The sequence below is a fragment of the Octodon degus genome, unplaced genomic scaffold (assembly GCF_000260255.1).
Source record: "Octodon degus isolate 3935 unplaced genomic scaffold, OctDeg1.0 scaffold00007, whole genome shotgun sequence".
Classification (NCBI taxonomy): Eukaryota; Metazoa; Chordata; class Mammalia; order Rodentia; family Octodontidae; genus Octodon; species Octodon degus.
Window position 1 is genome coordinate 15,222,561 of NW_004524583.1, and position 14,213 is coordinate 15,236,773.

General features: G+C 36.2%; 1 protein-coding gene across 1 annotated transcript in view; it reads right to left on the minus strand.

Annotated features, from left to right (window-relative positions):
* The window catches only part of Gphn (gephyrin), an 837,950-nt gene that overhangs the window by 184,964 nt on the left and 638,773 nt on the right, over positions 1-14,213 (minus strand). Inside the window, exon 11 of the mRNA XM_023701464.1 lies at positions 8,426-8,563. Coding sequence (XP_023557232.1) covers positions 8,426-8,563 — 138 coding nt within the window. The remainder of the gene's footprint in view (positions 1-8,425; positions 8,564-14,213) is intronic.

Here is a 14,213-nt window from a genome sequence, read left to right on the forward strand (position 1 = left end):
TCCTACTGGGCGGGCAGGGTGGGGAAGGCACTGCGGAGTGGTGGGGGGCGGCCCGAGGGGCTGGGAGAGGGTCCGGCCCACGCTGCGCCTGGGCTGGGATTGGTCCAGTCAGCGCAGGGTAGTAGGAAACTCTCCGCACACTCACGGGACCTGGGCTAGGACTGGGTCTCAAAACTTAAATAGTTTAGAAGTACTCTAGCTGAAATAAAAACTTCAAAGGTTTCCTTATTAAAATGCAAACATACTTGCTAAGTACAACATTTTAAAATATAGTAAGAATAAGTTTCTATTTTTTTTTATTTCTGGAGAGAATTTTCATCCCATTAGTAAGAAAATTGTGTCATATTTTATTCATGAGAATCAAACCTAAAGTGATTCTCACATAGAACACTTGCTCTTTTATGCCCAAGTTACTTATTGGGGCACTCACATTCACAATAGATGGTGAAAAAAATATGGTAACTCATTCTATCATATAATCCTTTTTTTGTTTTCATTCTATCATAGAACATATGAATGCAGGAAAGAGTCATCAGTCAGACAAAGGTAGAAGGAGATGGGAAGGTATTAATGGAAGAGAAATTTTTTAAGATTGATCTTTCTTTCTTTCTTTTTTTTCCTGGCAGTGTCTTTCTATGTGGTCAAGGTTGGTGTCAAACTCATGAGCCTCCTGCCTCAGGCCCCCAAATAGCTGGGACTATCATTGTGTGCCACTGTTGGCTTAGACTTGATATGTCATAGTTAGCCAGGTAGAGAAGTAGATAAAATTTCAAGCAAAGTTAATACAAGCAAAGGGTTAGAGATAAGAGAAAAGAAGAGGTAAGAAACTGCATATTAGGTTTGGAAAGAAGCAATATTTTTTCCCTTAAATTTATTTCTTTTATTTTATGAAGTAATGAAATAAAATTTCATAATCCAATAAGAAGAGAATAATAACATTTATTACTTTATAATAGTAACTAAAAGTTATTAGTATATAATATAATAGTAATATTTACTTTATCACTATCTTCAAAGCAGCTGGAGCACAAGACAGTTTTGTATTATGATCTATTTGCTTCTTTGTCTTTATATTTTTAGACTGGCTGGCTTTAAACTCACTATGTAGGCCAGGCTGGACTATAACTTGTGCACTCCTCTTGCCTTAGAATCCCAAGTGCTGGGACTATAGGCATGTGCCACCACTCTCAGCTTTTTTGTTGCTTTTAGGTTTACATCTTATTCTATGAGAAGCAAGTCTTTATAATAAGGAAGTAAAAGAAAAACTGAAAAACATATTTTAGATATAGAAGAGTCTTATATGACATGTCACAGAGTTTGATTTTGTCTTGAGATTATGGTCACCTTCACACTACTGAGGTATTGTATGCAAATCTTAATAACAAATCTGCCATGTTAACAGAGTACAATAAAATTAAAGGACTGGGAGGGTGTTAACTGGAGGGAAGTTAATAATAAAGATCTGAGTGGAAACAACAGTAATGGGGATGGAGAACAAAGGATGGACTCAAGAGGATGCAGAAAATTTTCAGAGCAGATATGTAACACATACGATGCATGAGTTTGGAGATAAAGTAAGGTCTGGGCAGTGACACAGATACCTGAAAGCTCTGGTGTCTGAGACCACTGGCACATATAAGGTTGGGTACAGTGAAACTGCAAGATGTGAAAAGGGGAAATAAAAACTAAAGAGGGCTGGGAAGATGGCTCAATAGACTAAGTGCTTCCCTGGCAAGAGCAAGGGCATGAGTTCAATCCCCGGTTCTGCCAAAAAAACAAACAAACAAAAAAAAACAAAACTAAAGAAAGCCTAGGTAAAAGGACTGATAGAAGGTAAGCCTGTGAAGGAGCTAATGCCGAAGACAAGCGCCATAGTGTTTACCTCTCTCTATCTCTATTTTGCATTGGACTGTGAGATCCATGAGGCAAGAACTTTACTTTTATTCATATTTGTACATATAGAATTTAATACAGTATCTCTTAGTAGATGCTTACTCAGTGCTTTCTGAGCAAATTGAGTATGTTTTCTATATGCTACAATTCTCCAAATACCTAACTAAAGTGTCTAGGAAGTCTACTATCAATACTCTTTTGTATTGAAAATTGAGTTTGATGCAACACAAAGATTGAAGGAAAACATTGTTATTTTTTTCACCATTGGTAGAAACACTTGCCGAAGAAGTTAACCATCCATGAAGAATTTGCTTGCATAAGAGTGATGACTGCTCTGATGAACAAATGAAAGAGAAACAAGCACATGAAGAGAAAAGAAAATATATCTGAGCACATTTGTTTCCTATAGGAAAAACAAAATGACCATTCTAAATCTTTTTTTTTTTTTTTTAAAGGACTGGAATTTCTTGGAATATACTGAAATACAAATCTTGGAATATATTTTTGGAATATATTGGAATATCTGACTTGGAATATCTTTTTCTAAGGGCTGATAGTAAGAGAAACAACTCTGAAACTGCAAGAGACTAGAGATGGCTAATTTATTATTATAATAAATAAAGTATTGGGCTGGCCAGATAGCTCAGGAGACAAAAGTGCCTGCTTAGGCAGGAGCAGGGATCAGGGTTTGATCCTTGGTGTGCCGTGCCCACCCTACCCCTGGGGTGTACTAAGAAAGTAGAGACTGAGCATGGTGTAATCCTAGCACTTGGGAGGCTGAGAAAAGGAGGATCATTATAAGTCTGATCTGTATACTGAGACCCTGTAGACCTTGTATTATATACATTAAAAAAAGTATTTAAAAGTTTTAAATTTAAATATTTTGCATCAATTGTCTGTATCATGGTTTAGATTGATATCAATAAATATATATTTTCAATTTAATAATGAGAAAATAATTTCATTAAAGTTGACTTTTAAAATAACATGTTTTATTTTTGACAAATTTCCTACTCTAGTGAATTCTCTAATCTTTATTTTTTTTAAAAGGACAAAACCAAACCAAAAGAAAACCTTTAAGCCTAATGATACAGGCTTAGAAAGAATGTGAGTCAGAGATGTAGGATATGTAGAGATTATAAAAAAATTTAAGGGTGAAGGACCAAAGAGTTAAAGTATGGTATGCAGTATTTTATTAATTTCAGATCTTTCAATATAATTTGCTATGCTAGCTACCATTATTTTAAAATTTTAATGCTAAAAGAAGAGTACTATCAAATTGGTCAAGTAATGGCCGTGACTCATCCACATGGCTGACACTGAAAAAGGATCTACAAACTGTGGTACAGGGTTTCAAGATAAATCCTGAGGCGATCTGACTGACCTTGTCAGATACAAACATTACATTTCTTGTTATATAGGTCTTGCTTTATCTTGGTCTTAATTGTCCAGAAGAAAAGTACAAAAACTAGGTATAAAAAATAAAGCCATATTAATATGCTGAGCTATAAAAGACTTAAGTCAACAACTTCTGACATTGCCAGTCCTACAGAAAACCCATTACTATTATGGACTACTGGCCTATATTGGATTATTTGGCTGAATTCACATACCTACAATATCTAAATGACAATGGAAGATCCTTCTCTGACAAAACCAAACAAAAAAAGGGGATATAAATGAATGATCATTTTGTATCTGTATATTCAAAATAGTTATGATAGATAAATAGCTACTTTCTTTTAATTTAATGAATATAAAGATTTGTTCTAATAGTGTTTGTGGACAGGATATCATGTCTGCATTTTGTACTATGCATAACCACTAAGAAGACAACAATGTGCAATGTATTAATTATTGAAACTGTGCTAGTAATTGGTTTTGAAAGTGTCTCATTGCTATTTGTTTCTCAATAAAATTATTAAAAAAACAAAACTGAATTAACTTTTATAATTAACAAAGTAATACTCTTTCAGTTTAAAACATCTGAATTAAAACAGCAATAAATTTTCTTTACTAAACAAAAAAAAAAGAAGAGTGCTATCATGTGGCAAGAAAAATAATGTAATTTTGTACCTTAATCCTATTCCTTTTATGCTGTTCTGTTTTATGCTGTACCTTAATCCTATTCCTTTTATGCTGTTACCTCGCTGAAAAAAATCAGTGTGTTTGTATAGATGCTCTCTAATGTTCACTAATGTAGTCTGAATATCTTGTGCTTTTACAAAAAAACCCCCTGTACTTATAAGCTCAGTAGCTAAGCACCTGCCTGGCAAGTACAAAGTTCTGGGTTTAATTCCTGATTTTTTTTTTTTTTTTTTTTTTTTGTATTTAGGACAGGGTCTACAGGGTCTGTAGGGTCTCACTACATAGATCCGACTTGTAGTGATCTACCTGTTTACAGCTTTCCAAGTGCTGGGATTACAGGTACGGGCCACCACACCCAGTCTTAATGGCTGTCTCAGCACACCCTGGAGGCGGGGCTGGCACAGTAGGCCCGGGAATCGAACCTCTGGCCCCTGCGTCTGCCTAAGCAGGCGTTTTAATCTGCTGACCTATTTGGCTGGCCCACATTCCTGATTTTTTAAAAAAATTCCATATGCATTACAAAACTAAGAAACTATATTTTATTCAGATTGCATTAAATATAACTTCTTTTCTGAGGGAAGTAACTAGGGGTCTGGTCTATTGGAATTCCATGTTTGTAATTTTTATAGTAAAATTTTGGAAATGGAAGTTGTTGATTAAAAACCAAAAGCAGGGGAGGAAGTACTCCTCTTCCTCCTGTACTTTGAATGTTTCACAGAAGCCCTTCAGTGTGTATCCAAGATGGTGCTAGAGGGAGGTGTTACGGACTTTGAAGAGGTGGGCCCTTGTTGGGAGGGCTTAGGTCACTGAAGGTCTGCCTTTAGGAATGTGGGATCCTACCTACTCTCTTCCGGTCTCCTATCTTTCTTTTTCTCTTCTTCTAGATCTTCCCCTTCTTTTAGCTTGCTGGCAAATGAAGTCAGTGTTTGTTCTACCATGTGTTCTGATTGATGCGCTGCTTTACCAGAGGTCCAGAGTATGGATCCTCTTGATCCTGGATTGGTTATAGTATTTTATTATAGGAACAGAAAGCAGACTAACATAGAAAATTGGTACCGAAGAGTGGGGCTCTTGCTGTAACTCTATCTGATGATATAAAAGATCCTTGGGAGCTGGTTTGGAGAAGCAGGCTAGAGAAAGCCTAAAATGTCATACAGTGCTTAATGGGCCATTCTGGTAAGGATTCAGAAGAGCAGAATGGGTAAGGTTTTATATGGAAAGATACAGTCCATTGGGAATTGGACTAGAGGCCGTTTTTGTTATGCCAGGGCACAGAATATGGGTATATTTTGTCTAGTCCCTGATAGCACATTTTTCTGAGGCTGAATTTAATGGTGATGGACAAGTTTACTTGTTAGCTTCCAGACAATAGGAAAGATATAAGGGTATCTCAGAAATCTCCCCATTTGTCACAAACTTAAAGATAGGAACACAAATTTGTTTCAAAGACTTTTATGAGTAGAATTACTTCAGAAAGAACCGTGAGATACCTGTGAACCCATGGCTGACTAAGGACTTAATTTCCCACATTCAGCAGCAAGGCTCCAGGGGCTGCTGGAGCTATGGCTCAAGCCAACTCAGGTATGACTCCTGATGGTAGTAACCCTGGCATTGTCCACACAATGCTGGCTTTCAAGCATGCAGAATGCAAGAGTTCCACCTGAAGTCAACTCAGGCAGGTGACTTCCACCCCGATTTCAATGGAAAGTCTGAGAAGACAGTATGTTGACGATTGAAGTTCTTACAAGGAGTGATGCATAATAAAGTTATGAGAATGAAGCTAAAGCTAGATGCCAACGTAGATAGAGATACCACCAACGTAAAATGCTCATCAAAGAGAGTTAAAGGGAACATGCAGAGCTACCCCAAGAAAATGGCCAAATGGGCTGCAACCAACAAGACCATGGGGGCTGGGCTGCCCAAACCCTTGGAAACCCACAAATCACTAAAGTGTGCCCTGGATGCCAGACATGGAACTACAGAATTTAATATTTACCCTGATGGGCTGAACCCTCCTTACTTTTTTCTATTTTCCCACTTGGAAACAGAAATATTTATCCTGTGTCCAGTGGCTGTCCCTGGCACATTTTTTGCAAAGGATTACTATCAAAAGGAAAATTACATTGTAATAATTTACTCAATTTTAACACAGAAAATATTCAAACACATTCAAATATTGTTTTTCTCTTCATCATTTTAGTTTTCTACTTAAACAAATCAACATATTCAGAAACATTAAAATTGAAGGACTGATTCGAGTAGCATGAACTCTAGCTATATGCTGTCTGTACTTGTCCTGCCATTGTATCCTGAACATGTTTTGTTTTGAGAAGGGCTTATTGTATGGAATTTGCCTTCAGTCTTAGAAGAGACTTAGGACTTGACTGTTTCAGTAGTTCTAGAGCAGTTAGGCTTTGAGACGGAACAAATGCTCATATATTATCAGATAAAAACAAATCTTTGAGAGCAAAGCTATAGTTTGGATATTGACTATTCCCAAAAGGTTCACACATGGGCTGGGGATATAGCTCAGTGGCACAAGCACTTGCCTGGCAAGCCAAGGTCCTGAGTTCAACCTCCAGTACCACAAAAAAGAAAAAAAATCCAAAAGGTTCATACATGAAAGGTTCAGTAACTAGAGCAGCACTGGCAGGGTTGCTGTGGACCTCAAAGAGGGGGGATCTTGTAGGAGGCCTATAGGTCCTTGTGGTTAATTCCACGAAGGGGATGGTGAGATGCCATTCATTTTTTTCTTCTTCTTCTTCTTCTTTTTTTTTTTTGTGGCTCAGGAGGTGAGTGGTTTGTTCTGCTACATGCTCTTGCTACAATGTGCCGCCTCACTAGAGGGTGACAGTCAAGGGGTTACTCAAGCATAGAATAGAACCTCTAAAAACATGAAGCAAGATAAACCTTTTTATTTAGAAGTTGGTTACTCCAGGTATTTTGTTAATAGCAATGGAAAGTGATGACTAATACAGCCACCTTTCTGTTATCTTTTTCTAAACTACTCTCAATATGCTGCTGCTAGACTAATTATCTATTTTATTTTTGTATTTTTAGAGAAGGGTCTACAGGGTGTTCAGGGTCTCACTACTAGATCAGACTTGTAGTGATCCTCCTGTTTACAGCCTCCCAAGAGCTGGGATTACAGGCGCATGCCACCATGCCTAGTCTCAATTGCTGCCTCAGTGCACCCCAGGGACGGGCTGGCATGGAAGGCCTGGGGATTGAACCCTCTGGCCCCTGCACCTGCTTGCAGGTGCTTTAATCCACTGAGCTATTTGGCCAGCCCTTGTGCTGCTAGACCTAAAGAAAAAAAAAATAAAAAGGAAAGAAAAAAAAAATGGGAGAACACAAATAATGCAAATAAATTGAGATCACACTGATTACTTAGAGGTCCATGGATAAACTAGTATTTTATTTTATTTTGGATAGGGTCTACAGGGTCTTCAGGGTCTCACTGCATAGGCCTCCCAAGTGCTGGGATTACAGGTGCACATCTCCACGCCCAGTCTCAATGGCTGTCTCAGCTTGCCTCGGGGGTGGGGCCAGCACTGCAGGCCTGGAGTAAACTAGTGTATTTTTCATAGTTTATATTTAAATAAAGAGGCTATGTCCCAATAAATGCACTGTAAATTTAAAATATTAAGTCAAAGTGCATTTAATATACTTAAGGTACTGGTCATTATTGTTTAGATAAATTTACTCTGGTAACTGCGTGGCTGACTGGGAGCTGCCATCCAGAACTGTAAGACAGTATATGATACCACATTTGCCAGTGGAGGAAAAGATCAAAGTACAAAATGTGAAGCATTGTTTTACTAAGTACGTATTGCTTTTGTACCATCACAGAGCTGAACAATTGTAAATCAAATCTTTGTAAGTCAGAGACCAGCTAAATGTATTTTCTACAACAGGTAAAGATAATTACAAGGGGGCTGGGGAGATGGCTCAGTGGAATAAGCGCTTCCCTGGCAAGCGCAAGGGCCTGAGTTCAATCCCTGGTTCCGAAAAAAAAAAAAAAAATAATTACATGACAGAAGTTATCTTCCATTTCTGAAAGAAAACTCATCATGTATTGCTTCTCGGCCTTTTGGCTAAGATCAAGTAAAAACTCATCATGTAGATTCAGAGTTAATTATTTTCTTCACATAGTGTTGATAGCCCCCTCTTTAGACTAGGTCTTAGTCTTCTGAATCAGAAACACTGCTGACTTTTCTCATTTTTTTTTTTTTTATGAAAAGGAAGCTTTATGTTGTTACACTTTATATGTTGTTAAGGTTGATCCTTTGGTTGAATAGGAGTAAGAAACAAAAAGAATGATTAACATTGTGACAATGGTTTACAGTTTCTCTCTTTAAGGGAAACTCTGTCTTCATGTTGTATGAACTTTACTTGGAAAAAAATTAAAGAAAAAAAGAGCAAAAAGTAAATATGATATTACCTCGGTAATTGATGATTTCTGTCCCAAGCACCGGAGTCATCTCCAGGACTGTGATAAAGGCTTTGTCCATAGATGTCAGAGGAAAAGGAGACATGCGGTGTCTTCTAGCCACCTTGGTGATATCAACAGCACTGTGACCTAAAGAGTAAGATAATTAATCAAGAATATGATACTGAAATACTGATCAAAAAGTGGGAATAATTTATAACTCTCAACAACTCCCAATTTAAGTGTTCTCAAATAAATATTACCAGCTAATTTATTTTTCTTGATTACAAAAAAAAAGGCTTGCTCTGGTAGGACATTAAATCAAGTTACCAATAGTATTTATTTATTTATTTATTTATTTATTTGGTACAGGGTCTCACTATGCAGCTCAGACTTGTAATGATCCTTCCCAGTGCTAGGATTACAGGCGTGTGCCACCAAACCAGGTTTCAGTGGCTGGCTTGGTGTGAGGCTAGCACAGCATGTAGTACAGGGGATTGAACCTGGGTCCTTGAACTTGCCAGGCAGCTTCCTAGACCACTGAACTATCTCTCTGGCCCCAAGTTACCAATAGTATAGCCTGTGCCAAAAGGCAGCGAAATGAAATGATATTATATAGAGATTTTTAGTGTTTACTATGTGCAAGGGACTGTACTAAATTAACTCATCAATCTTCAAACCAGTCTATGGCAAGGCACTATACGGATTTAGAGATGAGGAAAGTGGCTTAGAGAAAGCTATGACTTTGCCTAAATCACAGAGCTAGTAACAGAAGAACACAGGACTCCAACCCAGGTATGCTTGGCTTCAGAGTTCATGTCCTCAACTTTAATTAAATTAAATTAAATTAATTTAATTCCTCAACATTAAACTTTAATAAGATAATAAAATGAAGTTCCCAAATATAAATTTAACTGGGACTTTATAGGAAATTTTCTTTCCTCTGTAACTAGTCATCAAAAAAATCATTATTTAGCTATCTACTCCCTGTGTGACATTATTTAGTTCCATGGCATTAATATCACCCATAAACTAAAACTGTTAATTTTATATCTCCAATATTAGTCTCTATCTGTAACTGTAGGTTTGTAAAGCATCTGTTGTCCAGCAGACAACATACTTTCAGACTTGTAATCATCCAAAATGTACCTGTATGTGTAACAGGCAAGTCAAACCTAACATGCCCAAAATTACAGGTCTGGATTCCCCAGCCCTCCAAGAAAATAAGGATCTTCTTTTCTTGTAATTTCCATTTTAGTAAACAACTACTCCATCTTCCCAGTTAGTAGATCCAAATCTTGGATATATCCTCATCTTCCCTTCTTTGTCAGAACTATACCTAAACTACCTCAGAAATACATACAGAATCTAATCATTATTCACCACTTCTATGGTTATTACAACAGTTGAAATCATTACTTATATCCTGGGAAATTCAGTAGTGTCCTAATTGTGCTATTTCTGTTCTATAATTTCTACACCACACAGTAGCTACAGTGCACACTTTTCCAAAGACTTCATTTTTTTTCACTTAAAGTAAAAATATTTGATAGAACTTATTAAGCCCAGTATATTACTGATCCATGGATCTTATCTCATAGCACACATTCCTCATTGTACTCCAGTTATACTGGCTTGCTCCCTCTTACTGATAATGTCAAATATATCTGTCCTCAAGAGGCTTTAAACTTGTAGTTTTTCTATTTCAGACAATTCTCCAAATATTATAGGCCTATCCACCATCTCTCATTTTTCTCAGGTATCTGCTCAAAAATCACCTCATCAGAGAGGCCTTTGGAAACCCTATATGTAATAATTCCTACTATCACTTGCACTATATCCTTATGTATAAATGACTTGGCCTTCCACTGAAACCTTACAAATGAATAGCCTACACGGTTAACAGATAAAAGAGATGTAAAAACTGCTGCTTGGCTGTGCTAACTGCTGTGTCCACTCTCTTTTCTCCCTAGCTACCTGTGCAGTAGGGATTGGTACCATGACATAATTCTGGCCAGTGGGATATAAGAAGATATGTCTAGGGAAGGAATCATATTAACAAATAAAAAGATAAAAGAGACAAGTCCTAACAGAAAAAAAAGACAAAACCAACTTTTGCCTTTCTATCTGCAACATAAATGAACTGAGATGTTATCACTATTTTTCAACTGGGAGGACACAATCCCACACAGTAATGGAAGCGAGGAGAAGAAAGAATCCAAGAGCAATTAGATTAAGTCTTAGACTATCTCTAGACTTTGATATATGAGATAAGTAAGTTTGCATCTTTTAAAACTACTTTATAATGCATATCTATCTACCTACCTACCTACCTACCTACCTACCCATCCCTCCAAAGACTACAGTTTCTAATCATTGCATCTTATTACATTTAGCATTTCTACCACAGTCCCAGCAGTTGCTTCAGACATATTCACTGAATTGCCTCAAAGACATAGAGTTTTGTTGTAAGACTACTACCATCATCTGCTACCTTTCTCTCAAGACATGTGAAGTTACTAACAATCTTAATATGACATTTTTCCTTACAGACTATCAAAATATCAAAAATTTATATCTTGAAGGAAATAATTTAGTGTTGCTTTGAATAATATTTTCTATTGAAAATTGTAGGTAAACACTTAAAAAAAGAATCATTATAGGTTGTCATTTGTAATTCAAGTGTATTTATAATTCACGTTCATTGAGATCTGGGCTTGGTCAAACATCATGAATCTGTAAATGGAGAGAATTGAGAGCTGCTTCTGATTTCTATTCAGCTATATAGGTCTCAAATTAGAAAGATCTGATCTTTCTGCTCTATGCTGGACTTAAGGTATAAATTATCTATAATATTATAAAAACTGTCCATTTTAAATATGTTTAGCTCCTTATATTTCAGTTTATCTTTTAGTTACATAGGAGTTGCATTTTAAATATTCTTTGTAATAGAAGAAAAGTTTTTCTTATTAAGCAACAAGTTTGATTATTTGTGCCACACATATCCATCAACAAATATGGGCTGGGCATAATTAGGGAGTTAGGATACGGATTAATATATACTCTCTCATAAAGACAATTACAGCCCAGAAAACAAAACAAAAAAGGCATGAAAATAAATAAACAAACAAAGTACCTAGTGGTTCTCTAACTACAGAGATCGCTAGTTCTTGTTTTTTTGTATGCAAATTGCAATGTGGATAACTTCTAGTGGAAAAAAACCTTCTCAATTCCTAAAGTACTTTCGGGTCTTAATTTATAATTTCTTCTAGCATTTATCATTATTGATTTTATGGTACAGATATTTAAAGATTAGCCATACCTATTATAGACTAAAAACATGAAGGAGCCTGTATCTTAGTAACCTTTGAAGCTTTTAAAATAATGTCTTCATTCTATTTATGATCAGCACTCTGGAAATACTCGAGGTGTGAATAAATGGTAAATATTTTAAGCTAAGTCCATAATTGGGAAGAAATAAAGCAAGGTGGTGTTTTCTCCTCTGTCCTTCTTCTTCTCCTTCTTTTTTTCTTTTTTTTTTGAGGAACCTGGGATTTAACTCAAGCCCTTGTGCTTGCCAGGCAAGCTCTTATTCTACTGAGCCATCTCCCCAGCCCCTGCCCTTTCACTTCTTTAGCCTTGAATATTTATAAAGCCTGTGTAAAAAAAATATACCTATCTTACTGGGTAAATACTTCATGCCTTTTTATACATCATAAAACAGTTATCTTTAATTTTAATCTATTCATAAAACATAATAGTTGTATATTAATGGATACCATCTGATTAATTAATATGGATCAGATATATGTGTGTGTGTGTGAGAGAGAAAATGAATAATGGTTAATGGTATGTTAAACATGTCTCCCAATTCATTATTTCTTTATGGAAAAAAAATTCAGAATCCCTTCGGCTAGCTTTTTGAAACAATACTATATTACTGTTATTTATTGCAATGTAATAGCATACCTGCATTGTAATAGCATACCAGAACTTCTTACTTCAAACTGAAACTTAGTACTGCTGATAAATCGTTCCCCATCCCTTACTTCTCCCTATCCTTACCAACCTCTCGTAGCCACCATTCTACTCTCAACTTTATGAGATCAACTTTTTAAGATTCTACATATAAGTCAGATCATAAGGTACTTATCTTTTTGTTCCTGACTTATTTTATTTAATACAATGACCTCCAGTTCCATCCGTGTTATTGCAAACAATAGAACTGCACTCTTTTTTAATGGCAAAACATGTTCCATTGAGTATGTTTACTATTTTTTCTTTATGCATTCATCAGCTGATGAACACTTGAGCTGTTTCCATTTCTTGGCTATTGTGTACTGCAATGATTGTGGAAATACAGACATATTTGACAGGCTGCTCTCATTTCTGTTGGATATATGCTAAGTAGTAGGCTTGCCAGAGCACATGGTAGTCTGGTTTTTATTGTTTGAGTGACTCATACTGTTTCTATAATGGATGCACTAATTTATTTGTGATCTTTAGTCTTTTTGAGAGCAGTCATTCTTATTGGGGTAAGTGATAGGGTGGTATTTCATTATGGCTCACATTCCCATGACTAGTGACTTTGAATGTTTTTTTCACATACCTATTGGCCATTTATAGATCTTCTCTGGAGAAATGTCTGTTAAGGTCTATTGGTATTTTTATTCTTATTTATTCTACTTAGAACATGTCTGTAATTCATGAAGTTTACATTAATCATGGGATGTGGTTACATGTACATATAACAGCTGGTTTTTAAAATCTTTTTTCTTCCTTATTCCTCCAGTGATTCCCCAATTACATTTTTTGTACTTTCTGATACTATTTGTCTTAGCTCATGCTGTGACCTGTAATATTCACAGAGTAGGGTTATATTAGGTTCCTGTATATGACATATCTTTATTCCACTCATTTTCCCTTTGCTTCCTCCCTACCCTCTTTTTCTTTTTCTTTTTGGCAGAACCAGGGATTGAACTCAGGCCCTTGCACTTACAGGGAAGCACTTATTCTACTGAGCCATCTCCCCGGCTCCTCCTCCCTACCCTCTCCTTGTTCCCTTTAAACATTTCCATGTGTGAAATCTGCCCCCTTTTCCCTTTTTAGTTGTCCTTTTGTTTTCCTTATTTTTACTTTAGCTCATTCAAATGCAGGACATACACAATGTTCAAGCTTGTGTGTCTGGTGTTTTTCATTAAACATTGTTTTCCAGGTGCATCTTTTTTTCCTACAAATGCCTCAAATGTGTCATTCTTCACAGACAAGTAGTATTACACTATAGATAGATGCCACATTTTGTTTATCCAGTCATCTGTTGATGAGCTTATTAGGGTGCTTCCAGAATTTAGCTATCATGATTTATGCTGTTACGAACATTAGTATACAAGTATTGCTACAATATAACTTAAACCCTTTGGGGAAGATACCCAGCAGGGAAAAACAAGTCAGTCATATGGAATTTCTAATGCTAGTTCTTGGAATAATTTCCATGCTGATTTCTGTAGTGGTTGAGCTAATCTGCATCCCACAAACAATGTAAGAGAGCTCCCTTTTGCTGTATCCAGGCCAGAATTTTAATTGCTTGATTTTTCCAGTGATTGCATTCTTTCCAGAGTAAAATAGGATCTTAGCACTGTTTTAATTTGCATTTCTCTACTGGCCAGAGATATTTAACATTTTTTATATATTTTCTTGTATTTGTATTTCTTCCTCTGTGAAATATCTGTTCATTCCTCTATCCTATTTCCTGCTTAGGTCTTTAATTTTAGGAGGCTTATTTTTATTTATTTATTTATTT